Source organism: Dermochelys coriacea, chromosome 10, assembly GCF_009764565.3.
Source record: "Dermochelys coriacea isolate rDerCor1 chromosome 10, rDerCor1.pri.v4, whole genome shotgun sequence".
Classification (NCBI taxonomy): Eukaryota; Metazoa; Chordata; order Testudines; family Dermochelyidae; genus Dermochelys; species Dermochelys coriacea.
In genome coordinates this window covers 15,102,070-15,122,467 of record NC_050077.1, presented here as the reverse complement: position 1 = coordinate 15,122,467, position 20,398 = coordinate 15,102,070, and the positions used below count along the sequence as shown (strand labels likewise).

The 20,398-nt window shown below is 37.4% G+C and overlaps 1 protein-coding gene across 13 annotated transcripts in view; it reads left to right on the top strand.

Annotated features, from left to right (window-relative positions):
• LOC119862161 (transformation/transcription domain associated protein) overlaps nucleotides 1–20,398 on the top strand; it is a 159,266-nt gene that overhangs the window by 50,199 nt on the left and 88,669 nt on the right. For 9 of the 13 annotated variants that reach the window (XM_043493177.1, XM_043493178.1, XM_043493179.1 and 6 more), the window contains 17 exons: nucleotides 215–385; nucleotides 1,971–2,039; nucleotides 5,033–5,086; nucleotides 5,220–5,240; nucleotides 6,362–6,481; nucleotides 6,813–6,932; nucleotides 7,228–7,392; nucleotides 8,917–9,098; nucleotides 9,380–9,578; nucleotides 10,236–10,364; nucleotides 11,195–11,461; nucleotides 12,265–12,471; nucleotides 13,551–13,709; nucleotides 13,790–13,924; nucleotides 14,128–14,238; nucleotides 15,136–15,282; nucleotides 20,000–20,213. In XM_043493177.1, coding sequence (XP_043349112.1) covers nucleotides 215–385; nucleotides 1,971–2,039; nucleotides 5,033–5,086; nucleotides 5,220–5,240; nucleotides 6,362–6,481; nucleotides 6,813–6,932; nucleotides 7,228–7,392; nucleotides 8,917–9,098; nucleotides 9,380–9,578; nucleotides 10,236–10,364; nucleotides 11,195–11,461; nucleotides 12,265–12,471; nucleotides 13,551–13,709; nucleotides 13,790–13,924; nucleotides 14,128–14,238; nucleotides 15,136–15,282; nucleotides 20,000–20,213 — 2,470 coding nt within the window. The remainder of the gene's footprint in view (nucleotides 1–214; nucleotides 386–1,970; nucleotides 2,040–5,032; nucleotides 5,087–5,219; nucleotides 5,241–6,361; nucleotides 6,482–6,812; nucleotides 6,933–7,227; nucleotides 7,393–8,916; nucleotides 9,099–9,379; nucleotides 9,579–10,235; nucleotides 10,365–11,194; nucleotides 11,462–12,264; nucleotides 12,472–13,550; nucleotides 13,710–13,789; nucleotides 13,925–14,127; nucleotides 14,239–15,135; nucleotides 15,283–19,999; nucleotides 20,214–20,398) is intronic. The other 4 variants (XM_038418305.2, XM_043493182.1, XM_038418304.2 and 1 more) reach the window with 2 other exon arrangements.

Here is a 20,398-nt window from a genome sequence, read left to right as displayed (position 1 = left end):
GATTAAACATTTTCTTCACGAGTCTCCATCCTGCCACCAAAAGCATTTTTTAAAACCAAACATTTGTTGAACCATTTGTTATTGTACAGCCATTTTATTGTGAACTTTAAAAATATGAAACCAGTTCTGCAGAATTACTTTTTGTAAGTGTCTGTACAGAAGTAACTGAATTTCTTTTATTTCTGTTGTGATTCCATGCTTTATTTCTTTGCAGTTCTTAGAAGGAGCTACAATAGAAGTAGATCAAATTCACACACACATGAGACCATTGCTCATGATGTTGGGAGATTATCGAAGCTTGACATTGAATGTTGTGAACCGCCTGACTTCTGTCACTAGACTTTTTCCAAACTCCTTTAATGACAAGTTCTGTGATCAGATGATGGTAAGCCCAATCCTTTTATTTTTCTTTTAAATGTTCCTAGAAGAACTCTCCTTTTAACTGACATCCACAAAATTGAAGATTAAAAGAGCAGTTTAATAGTGATTTAATGAATAGATTTGTACAAAAGGTTTCCATGCTTTACAATTCATGCATATTAATTTGTGTTTTGAAATGTTTGCATGATTAGAATTTGATGAAAACCATCATTTTTAAAGAGGCTTAGTTAAGTGAAAAGGAAAACAACAAACAACCTTTTTTCTTCTAATGAAGTCAAACTTAATTATACTGAAATCTCCTTGGACAGATTTCTCTCTAAACAAGGGGTTGCCAGGATACTATGGCAAACATTGTCTTGGAAACTTGCTTTTTCCTTTTCAGTGGATAACATTTCGTGGGCAGGATGGCTAAATGCTTTGAATGCTAAAATGATGGTGGTCTTGCCTTTATCTTCTGTATTTCGATTTCTAAAAAATTTGCCTCTCTCCTTTTGCCAGGGGCTCTCATACTCAGGAGATGAGTGATCATACTTGGTCATTGATTTATATGATTTGTACCTTTGACCAAATATGAACACCCATTCCCCTTTGCCTATCAGACTTAATAAATATTTTCCCCTTCAACCAACATACACGCTTCCATATTCATCCCTTTTTTGAAAATTGGGGAAAACGTACCTTCCAGAAGGCCTTAAAGGTCAATTGATTTGGGCTCTGTTGGATGAAGTGGTGACAGTAGTTCCAAAGTTGAGGGCTTTTAACACCCTCAGGTGACCTCAGCTCCTGGGATACCAGATGAGGAATGAATTGGCAGCCATTAGATTTTGCTATGCCTGTGTAATCCACTCCCTGTGGAAAGAACCTCTAAGAAAGGAGATCTGCTGCATTTTTCACTAGCTAAAGTTCCCTAATGGACTTCAGATGTAGCCCCGTGTAGGATGTATTAGTACTCCAATCTAGAAGTGACAAAGGTATGGATAATTGAGGTAAGGTTAAAGGAGAAGCTTGCAACCTTCCAATCAAGCACAGGTTTAAAAGCTCTCTTGGCCTCTGTAGGTACCTGGGCAGTTTAGAAGCAGGTGAATGTCTTCCAAGACAAGTAGGTTGCAAACCAGTGGGTCGCAAACAGCAAGCTAACATCTCCAATCAAGGGAGCTGAACTAACTACTTGCAGCTGTTTAGTTTGCTTCCCTCAAAAATCAGGCTGTTCGTCCACTTTAGTATAAAATCTTGATGTGGCTTTCATAACTGGAACTGTAAAATTAGAGTAATCATACTGATGTTTCAGAGTAGCAGCCATGTTAGTCTGTATCCGCAAAAAGAACAGGAGTACTTGTGGCACCTTAGAGACTAACAAATTTATTTGAGCATAAGCTTTCGTGGGCTAAAACCCACTTCATCGGATGCATGCAGTGGAAAATACAGTAGGAAGATGTATACACACAGAGAGAACATGAAACAATGGGTGTTATCATACACACTATAGCGAGAGTGATCAGTTAAGGGGAGCTATACCAGCAGGAGGGGGGCGACAAACAAACAAAAAAAACCTTTTGTAGTGATAATCAAGATGTTGGATTTCCCCACAGCAACACCTGCGTAAATGGATGGAAGTGGTAGTAATTACACACAAAGGAGGACAGAGGAGTGATGGAAATGTAAGTTAATGGTTCCTTTTATGGGGGAGGGAGAAGCAGAAGTAAACAGTGTAAACTTTTTTATAAAATTCAGAAATCATACAACCATAAATGTTACCATAACTGGGTATCCACTGTGGTTTTTTTTACAAGGCTGCATAAAATTACTTTTTTGGAATATTTGTGACAAATCTTAGTACGGAAAGCTTTTGCGTCGCATTTTAAATTTGTATTTACAGTGACTGAAATTCACCTGGCAAAGATAGTGCCTGTACAAGTGTCTCAGCACTTTTGCTCTGAAGTTGAAACGTGTGGAGGATCTTTGGTGGGATATTGTGTAGTGGGGTGAATATCATCCAGTGTGCACAGTTTCCTAGGCCCTAATCCTGCGTTGAGGTCTGTATGGGCAGAAGGACTTCAGAGGGTTCTGCCTATATGGACCAGATTACTTAATCATAGAATATCAGGGTTGGAAGGGACCTCAGGAGATCATCTAGTCCAACCCCCTGCTCAAAGCAGGCACAATCCCCAATTTTTGCCCTAGATCCCTAAATGGCCCCCTCAAGGATTGAACTCACAACCCTGGGTTTTGCAGGCCAATGCTCAAACCATTACATGATCAGTGCCATAATTTCTCAATAGTCCGTTTTTTAAAATAATTCAGCTTGGTTTTATAGTTTAGTTTTCACTTAATATGCTGGATGTTCATGTCATATTTTGTCAGCAAATTTATACTACATATAACATTCCCCCTTCAATCTTTAAATATGATTTTTGAAAGCTACATTTTAAAATTTTCCTTAATTAAGGTCAGTTTGTTGGTTTATTGTGGGAAGTGATAGTTTGTTGAAATGTGGAATTAAGTTTCCTTGCAAACTGGAAATTGCATAGTTTAAAGGCAAAGTGAGTTCTATAATATTATACTTGTAGGAATAATTATCACATTCAGTGCTATAGTTTGTATTGTGTTTGCAATTCTATTAGGAACTATACCAGTAATTTCTACTAGGGGTAAAGATTTATCACTGTCTCAAAACTTCCAAACTAGGAAGGAATCTTTTTTTTTTGTTTGTTTTTTGTTTCAGATTAGAACTAAATTGGGCTGGCTGTTTTTGTTTCAAGAAATCAGTAGATTGAAATGATTTTGTTAACTACTTTTTCTCATCCCCTCAAAAAGCTAACTTCAAATCTAAATTGGTCATCTCTTCTGAAGTGAAGTTTAGATATTTTGTAATTGGGTTGGGTTAATTTCTTGTTTGCATTAAGACTTAAAAGTAGGCTACTGTGCATGCATGTTTGCCAAAATACTAATAATTATTAATTGCAGTGCACTGCTATGGCTTTCTATAGACTTCTGTTGGGATCCATTTTTTCCCACTCCCAATGATTATAAATATAATTTAGTCTTTCATAGTAGTCTTTCAGTCCACAGTGGGGCACCACTCTAACAGTTTTGTCTAGTTCTCCCTACATATTAGACATATTTCACTCAGCTGTGAATTCTTTTGCTTTTAATGTTTTCTGTCACAATCTTTTGTCTATGTATTTTTTGTGTTTTTAAACCCCCCCCCCCCCCCCCGAACAAAAAAATTGTGGTGGAGAAAAAGCTATTTCAAACAAAGTTGTGAATGTTTGTTTGACACATGTTCAACATTTTCAAATAGTGTTTTTCTGATCACTTAAATTTAAGATTTGATTGATTTTAAAAAAAGATAATTCAATCTTAAATTTTACTCTTTTATTAGATGTTCATCTCAAAAGATTCCTTAATACAACAAATATTAGTAAATTGAAGCAAATGAACTTTGACACTGATATTCACACAGTTTACACAGCAGATGTTGTTCATGCATCCATATATGAGATGTTTTTGTAACCTCATCTCCTAAGAGAGCGAAACAAGGGCGAGGTTAAGTAGTCAAGGGGATTAATTGTAGTTGGCATTAATACTTGTTTTTTCTTGGGTTTTGTGGACTCCAAAATTTCACTGGTTCACATTAAAAGCAAATTTCTATTAGTGTGAAGTGCTGTGTATTATACAAACTGATTGTGAATGCTAGCTTCAGGAGGAGATCATAACTTCAGTGGAGAGTTACAGGCTGAGAAAAAGAAGCACATCTGCTTGCTAGGTGAGAAGATACAAGGGTAGTTTGAGGAACTATACCTTTTTAAAAAAAAAAAACCCAACAAAACCTTAAGCAATTTTTATCCTTCTCTCTCCATCTATAAATTGGGGTGAGGTGGTGAATAGGACTCCATGCTCTTTTTGAGCACTCTTGTTTTGATACTCAGGGTGTCATGCAGTTCTCAGATTAGCTGATAAGATATTAATCATTTTACCTCCTAATAAAGTATTTTACTGCAGAATTCCACAAGGCCTGCATTTTTCAAGGAAAACAAATGACGCTTGTAAACTAAAAAGGCTAAAAATCTCAGTTAAAAACTGATTTATAATGATGTAAGGTCTGTCAAGGTAAACTTCAGGTATAAAGTAAGGGAGCCAGAATTATTCAGCTTTTTTGATCATTAATCCTTGCCACTTAAAACAGCCCTTTTGTAGCCTAATATAGCCCTGATTATGTGTGACTTGCTGTAAAAAAATTGCTTTCCAAATGGAAATGAATTTTTAATTAATGGATCTGATGTTTAAAAGCTTCATTAAAAAAGCTAGTCTTTCCTTACTGCATATGAAATATATAAAGTAACTTTTCTGATCAAACAGGTTGCAACAAATTTTTCCCCCTTCATCAACAATGCTGCTTAAGTGAAAATTTGAATTTTTGTTTTGGGGGAGGGCTAAAGTCCGTTTAAAAGGACTTGTTTGTTTGATATTTTAAGCATTGAAGGTTTTTGTTGTCTCCGTGGGCAATACTTGTCTCTGAAGATATCTGAATATTGTTTCCACTGTCTTGTTCATCCCTAATATTTTTATTTGTGCACAAGTATATGGGAAATTATATGTAAACGATGTACAAATAGAAAAAAAAAAAGATGCTTTTCCTCCCCATCCTCAGGAGAGCATTTCAGAGTGCGGGAGATGTTCGTTGTCTCCATTCTGTCAGTTTGAGGTGAGAACATAACCCTATTAAAGTCAGTTTCTGACTGCAATCTGAAGAATAGCATATACTTTTTTTTACATTTTTGTGGGGGTTTTTTTTTTGTTTTTTTTTTTTTCATGCTGTAATTTTTGTTTTGGTTCAGCCTGCCGTGGAAGGGGTAGAGGTGAGAAATTCAGTGGAGGCCCCAGGAGGTTCTTTGTTGTTGTTGTTGTTTTTGGTTTTTGGTTTTTGCTGTGATATGTTAGCTGTATTGTAATGTAATGGGCAGAGTGCATTGTGCCTTTGAGTGCAGTGCTGTGACTTGTCCTATGTTTGTCTGTGGCAGAGTTGTTTTAGTAACAGTGCTGTGAAGGATGTTCAGCATGTTTTGTACTAGGAAGTTTGGAGCAGAACTTTTAAGTGCTTTCCAAGGGATCTAATATTTCATTGATTTTATAAATTTAAGCCCCAGTCCGTCAGTGTGCTCTGTCTGGGCAGCCGCAAGGACCTGCTTGTGCAGATCAGATCACAGGATTGGGGCCTTAATACTTGTATTTAATTTCAGTTTAAAAAACACCAATAATATCCCACTACAAACATGGTACATAGTGTCTGTTAGAAATGGATTCTCCCCCCGCCCCCTTTCATGTGGTTCCTTGAATACTATTCATTAAGTAATACTCCCACTCTGAATAGAAAATACAGTTCATTGCCCTAGGAAAATATAAAATAAATTTAAACTACACAGTTTTAAAAAGAAATCCTGAAATTTGCTCAGACGTTTAGAAGAATAAATATTTGATGGGAGAGCAAAGCTGTTTTTAAAAATAGCCAGCCGTATGCAACATGCATTGAACAGTGATGGGAGGGTTCTTTTTTCATTCCTATTCTGCTGTTGTAGAATGCGTATGGGAAATTGTTTTGAGCTGCTAGTTTGGGGTTTTGAAGTGTGAGCCACTCAGTACAGTGCCGCGATGAGTCCTCATAACTCCCCTCATCACCATTCTCGTTACATACAGTCTAGCTTTAATATTACAATATCACTAAAGAGACAAAGTAAATAAATAAAATATGCCGACAAAAACATGATACCAAAACGGGGAAAAAATATATTTCCCTAGGACAGATTCCTTCCATGTACTGGGGTAAGTAGTTGCTGCTTATATGTTAACTCCTTGCTTTTGTTTGCCAGCTGTGCTAATATATAGATGAGAAATGTAGTCATGGTAAGATCTGTGGTAATATGTTTGGATGTTTAGTTAGGAAGTGTTAGTTTATTTTGATAATGTTTATTTTTATCTGTAGGAAATGAAGATTTGTTCAGCAATCATAAACCTATTTCATCTGATCCCAGCTGCTCCTCAGACTCTGGTTAAACCTTTGCTGGAAGTTGTGATGAAAACAGAACGGGCTATGTTGATAGAGGTAAAAGTGGAGTATAATTTTGCTAATTGCCTCTTTTATTGCTTTTATATTACTCCCATTTTAAGTGTGGGGGTTTTTTTTAATTGTTCCAACCACCTGCATAGGATTATTTGGTATAAAAATTGATTTGTAACAAATTATCTCCTCTTTTTAAGACTGATAATACTTGATTGTTTTAAGACCTTGGGATGGTTGTGGTTGCTAACAAATTCATTTTATACCAGTACACATGCTAAGTTCAGTGCCCTAGTCTTTGCCAGATAATATGAGAGGAATGGATAAATTGAATAAAGGGAAATAATTTAATTAAAACATTTTATGAATGTTTCAGGCGGGCAGTCCATTCAGAGAACCACTGATAAAGTTTCTGACACGTCATCCATCCCAGACTGTTGAGCTGTTCATGATGGAAGCGACTTTAAACGATCCACAGTGGAGCAGAATGTTCATGGTAATCTCTGCGAACAATAGTCCAATTTTGATAAATTAGAAGTTATTCATGTAACTTTTTACCGTTATTCTGACTGTATAGTATCTGCTGTGTCAGACAAAATACCAGACTTCAGTCCTGAGGACAGTTGATTTGGTACCTTTTTATAAGTATTAAATTCAGGCATAAAATTAAAATGCATTAAGTCTGAGTGGTATAGGTAAACTAAACGTGGGTATACAACTGTATGATGATACGACCTTCGGTATGTTTTCTTTAAAATTTATTCCTATAATGGATGGTTGCCCTTCTCCAGAGTTTTTTAAAACACAAAGATGCGAAGCCTTTACGAGATGTCCTGGCAGCTAATCCAAATCGATTTATCACTTTACTGTTACCTGGTGGCACCCAAGCTGCTGTTAGGCCTGGATCACCAAGCACCAGCACAATGCGTCTTGATCTTCAGTTTCAGGCTATCAAGGTATTTATTTGCTGTTTTTTTTTCAAACGTTGTCATGGATAGCTCATATCTGTTTAGAGGGACGCTCACTATAGATACGTTGAGTAATTTCACATACATATTGGTAGATTTGTGTATTTAAAAAAATCTAATTTCCCTTTCACCTGCCAGTTTACTTGTTGCATTTTACTTGGCTTAAAGCAAATAGACAGTCAGTTTGACTCTTCTGTTTCTCATTTACTAGCATAACGCTGCCAATGCTGAATAGGAATGTTTTAAAAAAAATTTAAATATATCTTTCATTGGAGTTGAAAAGAAAATGAATTAATGGCAGTGTTTCTATGGACAATTTTTGTAGAACCATATTTAGCCCTAAATCAATCTGAAATGTGTCCCTGTATATCAAGATTGCTATTATGGAGTGGTGTTGTAGCCGTGTTAGTCCCAGGATATTAGAGAGACAGTATAGGTGAGGTAATATCTTTTATTGGACTAACTTTTGTTGGTGAGAGAGACAAGCTTTTGAGCTTATACGGAGTTCTTCTTCAGGTCTGGGAAGCATACTCAGTGTCACAGCTAAATGTAAAGTGGAGCAGATCATTTAGCATAAGTAGTTAACACGTATTTCATATTTTTAGTGTCTAGCAAAGTTATAAATTTAAGCTCCAAGGCACCTTCAAGCTTGGGAGCTTAAATGCATAACTTTGCTAAACACTAAAAATCATGGACTTAATAGAGGCACTGGATTTATGGCTTATTACAACAATCTATAACGCACTAAACCTCCCCACAGCTTTCCCCCACCCCACCCCCTTTTCCCCACCCCACCCCCGGTGATTGGAAAGGTGTTAATGGGTCACTTCACCTTGAGTGGTCCCTTGAAATATATGTGAACAACTTGTGCTAAACAGTCTGTTCCACCTTGTATTCGGAAGACAAGGTGAGTGAGGCAATATCTTTTATTGGATCATCTTCTGTTGGTGAGACAGATAAGCTTTCAAGTTACACAGAGCTCTTCCTCTGGTCTGGGAAAGGTACAAAGAGTGTCAGTTAAAAACAAGGTCAAACAAATAGCATACGTGCTAACTACTTACGCTAAGCTAAGGCAGAGGTTCTCAAACGGCGGGGGGGCCTGGGGGCACAGAATGTATCCTGCGGGGGGGGGCATGAGAAGTTGGTCTGCCTTCAGAGCTGGGCACCTGGCCAGCAGCTGCTGCTCTCCATGCTGCCTTCGTAACTGGGCGGTGGTTTGTGTACTTGAGGGGAAGGGAGTGTAAAGGGTTACAGACAAAAAGAAAGTGGGGGTGGGGGGCACAATCAAATAAATTTGACAACCACTGTTCTAAGGGACCATTCAAGGTGAAGTGACCTGTTAACACCTTGTTTCCCAGACTAGAAGAAGTGCTCTGCGTAAGTTCGAAAGAGTATCTTTCACCAACAGAAGTTGGTCTAATAAAATATATTAACTAACCCACCTTGTCTCTCTGATTGCTATTATTAGATATAGGTCTAATAGATATATTTGTCTTGTTTGTTTTTTGACAGATCATAAGTATTATAGTTAAGAATGATGAATGTTGGTTGGCAAATCAACATTCCTTAGTGAGTCAGTTAAGACGTGTGTGGGTAAGCGAAGCTTTTCAAGAAAGACATCGTAAGGAGAATATGGCTGCAACAAACTGGAAAGAACCTAAACTACTGGCATACTGCTTATTGAATTACTGCAAGTATGTAGAACTATTTATTGATCAAATCAATTTTTTTCCATTTGTGTGTATTTTTTCTGTACTTGCAAAATAAAACTGCTACATAATGCTGTGTGGAAGAAAAGACTGAAAGTTGCTCCTTAGTGCTGCTGTTAGAACCAAAACCAAGACTACTTTCAGCGACTCCTGGGATTTTTTAACTGTGCATGTTTAAAAGCAATGATGACTCCTCCCCCAAGTCATCAAACAAAATAGTCTGATACTAGTTTCTCACAAGAGATTTTAATTGTTTCCTTTTCCAGAAGGAATTATGGTGATATAGAATTGCTCTTCCAGCTGCTTCGAGCTTTCACAGGCCGTTTTCTCTGCAATATGACTTTCTTAAAGGAATACATGGAAGAAGAAATCCCAAAAAACTATAGTATTTCCCAAAAACGGGCTCTGTTCTTCCGGTTTGTAGACTTCAATGACCCAAACTTTGGAGATGAGCTGAAAGCCAAGGTAAGTAAAGAAATTAAATCAAAATAGGCTGATATTTAGGTTTAATTCTCATCTTGGGAACTAGGACAACAAACCTTGCTTGCTTAAATGTCAAAAAGAGTTCAGTAGTTGGCAGAGCCAATTATGTGAAATACCATATACGTGGAAGACCAATAATACATGGAGTCAGCAATTCCTCTGACTTTCAAAGTTGAGCATTTCTTAGGTTATGCCTATGTGGCCTTGCAGTTTGGACTATGGGGTGTAAATTGCAGAGTGCACTAGCGTGCTGTGCTCTAACACCCATGTGTGGTACACAGCTGGCGTGAACTAAAAGTAGTTACAGCACAGCATGCTAGTGCATTCTGTAGTCTGAACTTTGGGTATAGACTACAGGCTGGGTAGACAAACCCTTAATCTGCCCTTTCTAGGAAACCAATTTTTGTGTTGTGTGTGTTTTTTCTCTCCTCTTCCAGCCCCACCCCAATCATCTGTCCGTTCAGGCATTTTTACATGCGATCTCTCTCAGTTTGAAAGAGAGAACATCAAGAGGTTCTGAAGCTGCAGTGCATTGGTTTTGTCAGTAATCGGGAATAATCCAGATAGCTTTATTAAGTAATTGTTTTATTTAGAGAACTTAATAGCATAGTATTAACTTCTTCCATTTCTGGTTTGTAGGTTCTGCAGCATATCTTGAATCCTGCATTCTTACACAGTTTTGAAAAGGCAGAAGGAGAACAACTTCTGGGACCACCCAACCCAGAAGGAGATAATCCAGAAAGTATCACCAGTGTTTTTATAACAAAGGTATCAATCCCTGCTAGCTTTAAAGAATTGAAAAGCGAAAAATAAAATAAATGTACCTGAGTTGATTCACATTTCAATCCTGATCTGAATTATTCTTGCTACTTCTGGCCAGGACCTTCTCTAAATATAAGTGATCAATTATACTGACTCGTATAATAATTTTGAATTGTGGAGAAATATCCACCAGGAGCTAGAATGAGATTACAAATACTCAAGTTACTGTGACTTGACTAGGATTTCAACATATTTTTTTACAAATGAAGGCTTGCTGCGGCAACCCCCTGTATCACCTATCTCTTGGTAAGAAGAGTCTTTACAGACTCATAGAAATGTCTTGTGCCTCATTATTATACCAGTCAGCAAAGATAAGATAGTCACTGTTGAAGATATTTTAAAGGCCAGATCTTCAGAAGTGCTCAGCTCCCCTTATTATAATAATGTGCTCACTTCATTTAGTTGCCAAAGTGGGAGCTGATCTCTTATGAAAATATGGCATCCGTTGTGTGTGCTGAAGACTTTTGAAAACCTGGCCCTAAATGTAGATGTATGTAATCAAAGATCATTTGGGCAATAGAGGAGAAATGGACAGTAGCCCATTCCTTTGGAGAGTGCTGATAGGTGGTGATAAAATAAAATGTTCTAAAAGTCATATCATCTGTTGCTGTAGATACCAACCTGTAAAAGTATGTGTTTTTTTTAATAGACTTTGTGAATTATATTTGTTGTTGTAGTTAGTAATGTGTGTATAGAGCTTACAAAGATATATTTCTTTTTTCTCTTTCTCTCTCTTCTCCCTTCTCATTTTGCTACCCCTCCACTCTTGGGAATAGGTACTTGATCCAGAAAAGCAAGCGGACATGCTGGATTCACTCAGAATTTATCTCTTGCAATTTGCAACACTTCTTGTGGAACATGCCCCACATCACATTCATGACAATAACAAGAACCGGAACAGCAAACTACGACGCCTGATGACCTTTGCCTGGCCCTGTCTCTTGTCTAAGGCATGTGTGGACCCAGCATGCAAGTACAGTGGACATTTGCTTTTAGCACACATCATTGCAAAATTTGCCATACATAAGAAGATAGTGTTGCAGGTATTGTTTACAAATTTGCACTAATATGCTAAAAGGATGCTGATAAGTACTGTTTCTGGTGTACGCTTTCTTTAATCCGTTATTTTGTTCTGAAATGGAGGGCCTGTCATGGAGGATGGAAATGTAGTTTTGAATAATCATTATACATGTGATAACTAAAATCGCAAGAGCAGATAAAATCACACAGGGAGCAAGTATAGAAGGAGCAGACCAAAGACCAGCACCTTGTGGAGTCCCTACAAGAAGGGAACCAGTGAAGGCAGTAGGTGAGACAGGAGAGTCACCTGGGAAGCTCAGCAGGAAGAGGGGCTTGATTCTGGTAATGACGGCAGCAAAAAGATCATGAAAAATGAGAATTGGACTTAATGTGGAGAAGATCATTGGTAACTTTAGGGAAGTTTTAGAATATGGAGAAGGTAAAAGGTAACTGACAGGTATAAAGGAGAGAGATGAAGGCAATTCAAGAAATGAATTGCCGTGGGCGTAGATGACACTTACAAAGAGCTTAGAGATGGGGGAATAAGGGAGATGAGGCAATGAAGAAGCAGGTAATATTTAGAGGTCTCTTAAAATCAGGGCATTAGCAGTATCATTTGAAAGAAAAGTGTTTGAGAAAGAGGTCAAGGGATTCGTGGGGAAGAGAATATAAGAAAACTTAGCATCAGACACTGGGGAAAAACAGGATAGCAGATAGGACAAGGGAGTGAAACTGCCATTTATTCAAGAAAAAAGGTCTTAAAGAGCTGTATTATTCTTTAGAAGAAGAGTTTGTATCATGTTTAAGAGGATCACTCCTTTTTTAGGTTTTTCACAGTCTTCTAAAAGCTCATGCAATGGAGGCTCGAGCAATTGTCAGGCAGGCAATGGCTATTCTAACTCCAGCTGTGCCTGCTCGAATGGAGGATGGACATCAGATGCTGACTCATTGGACACGAAAAATCATTGTAGAAGAGGGCCATACAGTTCCACAACTAGTTCATATTTTGCATTTAATAGTACAGCATTTCAAGGTATGTATACAGTGACCAGCCGAACAATTGGACAAATTATCCTAGATGCCTAGGAGATGTAATACAGACTAAATAAAAATTAGTGAGATTCAAATTATACAGCAGAGAACAAATATTTAAAGGAGATAGTTCTCTACGCACTTGTGCGTGCTACAAACGTTTAAAGCTGAAAATGTCTGCTGTTAATGTACCAATACATCTGGCCAATTTTGAAATGCCTCTGTCTCTTTGAACTTTTGCTTTTACATTGTTTCATCTTTCCCTTTTCTACTCACATGCCCTCTGTATTGCTTTTTGTTTGTTAAAGCCTTCTCCACCCATATATGGTCGTTTAAAGAGTCATGTTCCCAAAAGCGCACAAATGCCTGAAATACCAATTTAACTTAAGCAAAGGGTCAGCTTGGTCTTGGTCCATAAGCACTTTTAAAATTAGCTTGCACACGTTATGAAATAGCATAAATAGGGAGCCAACTGAAGTGCTAGTAAAACATTTGAAAGCAACACTGAAAGTGAAGTTTGGAGTGGTTTTGTTTCCAAAATGAAACACTAGATAGGTATGATTCTTAGGCTATGTCTGTATTACAGCTTATGTCGGCATAACTTATGTCAGTCAGGGGGGTGAATAAATTACCTTGAGTGACATAAATTATACTGACATAAGCACTGGTGTGGACAGCGCTATGTTGGCAGGGGAGCTTCTCCCACTGATGTAGCTACCACTGTTTGCGAGAGAGTAGTTAAGCTGACGGGAGAACTCTCTCCTGTTGGCTTAGAGCAGCTAAATTAGAGAGCTTGCAGCGGTGCAGCTGCATTGGCGCAGCTGTACTGCTGTACACTCTCTCTAGTGTAGCCATCACCTTAGTCTGGTTTACCTGTGGGTCAGGGAAAATCTGGTCAGAAATGTCTGTTTTACCAAAGAACCAGCTTCTTGTCTTAATTCTAGAGGGATGAGCGTGGTACAGATATAACCAACTCTGGGCTTAAAGGCAATCAATTTACCATCCTGTTTTCTATGTAGTAGGGAATATGTAGAATATAATTAGTTTACATGTAACATATTTATGAATCCATTTCTACAGGTTTATTACCCTGTAAGACACCATTTGGTTCAGCATATGGTTAGTGCCATGCAGAGGTTGGGTTTCACTCCTAGTGTTACTATTGAACAAAGAAAACTGGCTGTGGACCTTGCTGAAGTAGTCATCAAATGGGAATTGCAGAGAATTAAAGATCAACAGGTAGGAATAGTAACAGTCTTGATAAACCTCAAAATGTTGTCATGAATTTTTTTAAAATGTGTGTATCACTGATATTTCAGCCAGATTCAGATATGGATCCAAGCACAAGTGGAGAAGGAGCAAGTTCTGCCTCATCTTCTGTTAAAAGAGGATTGTCTGTTGATTCTGGTCAAGAGGTGAAACGATTCAGGACAGCTACTGGGGCAATAAGTGCAGTAAGAAATATTCAGTTTCCTTTTGTTCTTATAACCAGCAATTTTAAGATTAAGTAACCTTTATGTTCATTTTCCTTCATAATTTTGTAGCCTGCTCACTGTTAAACTACGATTAATTCATAGTTGTGCTTTATATTATTATTTAAGCACAATTTATTATATACCATTACCCCTCTTTTATTGAACAAAAATTGTGTGCACAGGTATTTGGACGTACTCAGTCGTTGCCAGGAGCTGATGCACTTCTTTCCAAGCCAATCGACAAGCAGCATACAGATACTGTGGTCAACTTCCTCATTAGAATTGCTTGCCAGGTACTGTGTGATTCTGAAATGCATGTACCAATGCTTCATTAGTGTTCAAAAATGCAAATAACCTTTTATTATACACTTTGGGATAAATGTATAAACTTTAACGATGGCTGTTGTCTTCTGAAAAGTTTGAAATTGGTATGGAAAGTTCATATGAAAAACATAGGGTTGTGCTGATTTTTATGTAAATTTTTATTAAAAGTATTCATGTTCCATATCTTTGTAGTTTATACTCCGAGACGTCTGGGTAGCTGACGAGACATTTAGATGTAAAGAACTTTGACATTGACTTGTTTCTGAGATACAAAAATATATTTTGGAACAAAACTAGAGTAGTTATTACTTAGGTTTCTACATGCCTAAATCACATGATCAGTGTGTGAGAAAACTATGTCTTACTGACTTGCACTGAGATATAGTCTAAGTGCCTAAGTAACATTTGAAAATGTGGCTTAGACTCCTAAGCCACTGAGATGCTTTTGAAAATTTTACCCACAGAATAATTTTAAATGTGAATAAACTAAAGAAGTTTTAAACTGCTCATTGACAAATTGTGAGCATGAACAATTAAATTAGTCAAAATAGTTCCTGTGAATTGTTTGCTCAGCTGTATTCTTAGCATAATACATTTTAAAATATTGTTGCAACCTGACATTCCTTTGAGAATTTTTTCAGAGACTAGGTAAATCCGTTAACATCTTAAAAACAGTTTGTATATAAACACAGTACTAGCCTTTTGTGTAATACAGTATCGTGACTGTGTTGGTATAGTTACTTTAGCTAAGCCTTTCCAAAACTAGATAATGATATGCTTACATAGGATGTATAAAAAATTAATGAGTTATAAAGATCATGGTTATAAATGGTTGTCATTCTGCAGTAATTTTGATTAATTGCTAGGTAAATGACAACTCAAACACTGCTGGATCTCCTGGAGAATTGCTGTCTCGACGCTGCGTTAACCTTTTAAAGACAGCTTTACGACCAGATATGTGGCCAAAATCAGAACTCAAACTGCAGTGGTTTGATAAACTGCTAATGACTGTGGTAAGTTACATTCCAGCCCTGTAGAGCTTTAAGATTCAAACACAGGACATAATTGAGTAGGGGCTTAATAAGATATTGAAGGTCTTTAACAATTTACCTGTTTCTTGATAAGTCAGTATCCAAGAGATCTATTTTATTTATAATATGATCTTAAGTTTAGACTATATATTGAAGATAGTAGCACGACGTTGTAGAGAATTTTAAATTAAATGTCCATTTAATTACTAGTATAATCACTGTCATTACTAGAACTAATGAAATTGATTTATAGGTTTTTTGAGTAATTATTCTTAACATTTTTCTTGACGAGGATTTAGGTAAAAGTCAACATTTGAGAATGGAAGTGCACGTTAATAAATGTTAGATTCTTTCTGTCAAGCATTTGTAGCAATGCTAGTATTGTTAAATAATTTTAGTTTCTTTGTAGTCATTTAAAACTGATTTTTGGTTTAACATGTAATGTAAATACTACATATAAAATCAATAGAAACAAAATAAAGAGAACAAATAAGCTTATGGATCGGTTTGCACGTGCTCAGCAGAGACTTATAAAAGTTTGGCAACTAAAGTCGCTGAAGATTCTGTCCGTGCTGGACATGCTCCAGCCTGGGCTGCAGGACTGTCTCTACAATTAGTCCCTCTTAGCAGCTGGGAACCGCAGAGACACCCAGCACCAGAATTAAGAGCATGGAGGCTGTTTCTTCATTGTTCTCAGTGCTTCCTTTGCTGGTGCCCAAATAGGATGAAGGAGAAGGGAGGAGGCAGTCTGACTGGAATGCAGAGTGTTGAGGAATCAGGTCTGGGGATGGCGAGTAGGGAAACTGGGACAAAGGTGGTGGGGAAATGACTGGTGCAAGGAGTTGGTGGTGGTACAGACCTGAAGAAGAGCTCTTTGTAGCGCAAAAGCTTGTCTCTCTCACCAACAGAAGTTGGTCTAATAAAAGATAACACCTACCTTGTCTTAGTGAAAGGTTGGCATTCTATACTTAACAGTGAAGTTTTTAATTATGGCTGTCAATCATAGTTAATGCATGCTATTAACGTAAAACAAATTAACTGGATTAAAAAAAGTCGTGATTAATTGCAGTTTTAATTACACTATTAAACAATAATAGAATACCAATTTAAATTTATTATTAATATGTAGAACACTTAAATGTATTTAATCTTTTTCATATAACACTCAAAAACAAAACAAGGTAAAACTTTAGAGCCTACAAGTCCAAGCGTGAAGGGCATACGAATGTTTAGCATATCTGGCATGTAAGTACCTTGCAGGGCTGGCTACAATAGTGCCATTCGAACGCCTGTTCTCACTTTCAGGTGACGTAAATAAGAAGCGGGCAGGTAAATGTAAACAAACTCATTTGTTTTAACGATTAGCTCAACAAGAATTAGGACTGAGTGGACTTGTAGGCCCTGAAGTTCTACATTATTTTATTTTTGAGCACAGTTATGTTAAAAGAAATTCTGCATTTGTAAGTTGCACTTTCAGGATAAAGAGAGTGCACTACAGTACTTGTATGAAGTGAATTGAAAAATACTATTTATTTATCTCTCTTTGTAATATATAATAGATATATTATATTTGTAATAAAAATAATATAAAGTGAGCACTTTACACTTTTCAGTTGCAACACAGAATACAATCAATATATCTGAAAATATAGAAAAACTGCCAAAATATTTATGGTCAATTTAAATTGGTATTATATTGTTGTTTAACAGTGCCATTAAAACAGCAATTAATTGCGACAATTTTTTAAATCTTGTGATTATTTTTGTAGTCATTTGATATCCCTATTTTTAATATAATACATGGCAGTATGCCATGTAATATTACAATACTATAAACTAAGTTATTTGTGCCATACTACTACTATAAGTAGTATGAACTTTCTTATTGTGGTAAATATGTTGGGATCACGTTTTGATTTCCCACTGTGGAATAAAGCAGTGGCAAAGCCTAATTTGCTGCAACAGTAAATGAATTTAAGATTTTTAAAGAGTTCTTTTACCATGATTCCTTTTTCCAAATGTTTAGAAACTGTACATTACTGGTGTGAAGATAGTTGCTTTTGTAATCTTATTTTTAAAAGGTAGTCACTTAATAATTTTCTCCTCCTACGATTGGGGCTGGTTTAGTTCACCTCTGTTTAAAGGTGGTTAATGCTGTTGTTTTTATATACCCTTGTACATTTGGCTTTCAACCTCCGTAGTTAATGATGCTTCATCATTATTCATTACTCAAAACTCTGCTTATGCTTCTCAAAAATACTGTACAACTTAACTAATGAGAACTCCCATTAACATTCAGCACTTCAGGAGCAAATGTTATCCACGCTGAATAGAACATGCACAATTACTTAACCGTAATTCAGCATATCATTTTCTCTTCAGTCCTACAAAGGAAACACTGTACATATTCAGCTTTTTGTCAGAATTATCTCCTATCCACCTTTCTTGGTCTCAGTAATTCCAATGCAAATATATTTATCTGAGTGCAGGCCTTACAAGGTATTGGCGGCTGAGCAGAAATAACAGGACTGGGGTAAAACAAGACCGCACTTGAATATTTCTGTGAATAGAAGATGCAGGGGCTTGTACTGAGGACTAAAGCTGGGCCAAGTTTTATAGCTGTAACTTTTTTCCACTTTTTTCCAAAGAAAAATGCAATTTTGGGACAATTTTAGTGAATTGTTTGTTGAAACAAGTAAGAGAACATTCAGAAATCTCTGAACAAAGTTTAACATTAATGAAGCGTCTTGTTTCAATTTTTCAGGCTATATTCACAAAGGGGATTTTAAGCACCAAAACTGGAGGAGGAGCAAGAGAAATAGGTGGTAGTAGTGGTGGTGCCCCCTTATAACATTTAGCCTCGTGGTTAGGCCGCTCACCTGGGATGTGGGAGGTCCAGATTTGAATTGCTGTTCTGGAGCAGGGACCTTGAACCACTATTCCTCCCCTCTTCCCCATGTGAGTCCAGGGTATTCTGGGGATGGGGCTCTCTCAATATCTCCTGTTGTTGAAGCTGTTCCACTTTTTATAAAATACTTAAATATTCAGTGAAGTAGACCTAGGAACCAAGTATGTCCTCCTCCCAGATGAGGTAAGTCCTCTGACCACTGGGCTATAGAATCATTCTCTGTTTTTGGCCCAATGATTACTCAAGTATTTTATACAAAGATTCAACAGGAAAGGTGAGACCCCCATCTCAGAATATCCTATAGCCTGGCAGTTAGGGTACTCACTGGCAGCGGGACGACCTTGATTCAAGTCCTTGCTCAAGAGTGGATTCCTGGAGATTGTTACCCCTTTCCAGATAAATATAAGAACGTAGAGTAATGGTGAGGATGTCAAATTTACTTGCATGAGCAATTGAGAGAACCAGGTTATCTGGGACTTCCAGTTGTTGAATTGTGGTCTGTCCTAACTCCCTCCAGTGCTCTGGAGAAGAAGTCTTCCAGTTTGTCATCTCTTGCAAATCTTCTGCTTTCTTATTGTGGTTCTGTAGGCATCACAGAGTTGGAAAAGGCAGAGCTTGCCACGTCCAGCAGCTAGTAGCGCCCCCCCCCCCCCCAAAAAAAAAAAACAGGCAGGAAAGTGGGTGGCCCTAATGCTTATATAACATTTAGATGGTAAGCTCTTTGGTACAGGGACTGTCCTTTTGTTCTGTGTTTTGCACAACACCTGGCATTAGGGCTCCTAGGCACTACATTAATCCAAATAATGAATAATATCCTTCTGCTTTCTGTTAGGTGAAGTCATACAGCCTAATTCACTGTAACAGTGGTTATATTTTAGGATGGGAGACAGACAAGACTAGCAAAATCTTTTATTTTCCACTCATTCAATTGGTTTAAGAGTAGCAGCCGTGTTTGTCTGTATTCACAAAAAGAAAAGGAGTATTTGTGGCACCGTAGAGACTAACAAATTTATTTGAGCATAAGTTTTCATGAGCTACAGCTCACTTCATCGGATGCATTCAGTGGAAAATACAGTGGGGAGATTTATATACATAGAGAACATGAAACAATAGGTGTTACCGTACACACTGTAAGGAGAGTGATCATTTAAGATGAGCTATTACCAGCAGGAGAGTGGGTGGGGAGAGAAACCTTTTGTAGTGATAATCAAGGTGGGCCATTTCCAGCAGTTGACAAGAATGTCTGAGGAACGGTGTGGGGTCGGGGGGAAGTAACATGGGGAAATAATTTTACTTTGTGTAACGACCTATCCACTCCCAGTCTCTATTCAAGCCTAAGTTAATTTGGTTTAGTTTCAAACATCCTGTTTCTGGGCTTGAAGCACCCATTTCTCATAAGCACTTCTTTTAAAGGTCCATCAGAATAAGCTATTTTATACCTGCTCTTCAATATCTTTTTCTTTAAGGTATTTCCACAGGCAAATATAATGCAGCCCATTGTTCCAAGCAGTGTTTAGCGAGGCAAGGGTGAGAGCCACTTTCTTTGCTGCTTTCACCACTCCTATAATGTTAAAACTATGCAAATAGGTAAATTTCAGCTATGCAGTTAGTGGCTTCCAATGTCTCATATTTTGCAGATCTGGAAAACATGGCTGGTGTAAGAAAATGGAATTGAAACTCTTGTAATATGGAAGCCTGGAATCATGTTGTTGTAGGTTTTACACAGGCTTGATGTGAGCTAACAAGTCTAATATTCTTTTGTTGTTTTTTCCCGTATATGTGTTCTTCTAGGAACAGCCCAATCAGGCCAACTTTGCCAACATTTGCACTGGGCTAGAGGTCCTAAGTTTCCTATTAACTGTACTGCAGTCTCCAGCTATCCTTAGCAGCTTCAAACCTCTGCAACGAGGAGTAGCGGCTTGTATGACATGTGGAAACACCAAGGTTTTGAGGGCTGTCCACAGTCTACTCTCTCGCTTAATGAGTATATTTCCTACAGAACCAAGTATGTGGTATTTTCCTCCTCCTTTTTCTTTTATCACTGCATAACTTAAGTGGTTTGGGGGGGGAGAGAGCAGGAAGACATTTCGGAATATGCTAATCTTCTGTTTTATGTGTTCTGCATTTTATGGTCCATTTTAGCTTGCACTTTCAACCTCCGTTTAAAAAAAAAAAAGTTGCAATAAGTAA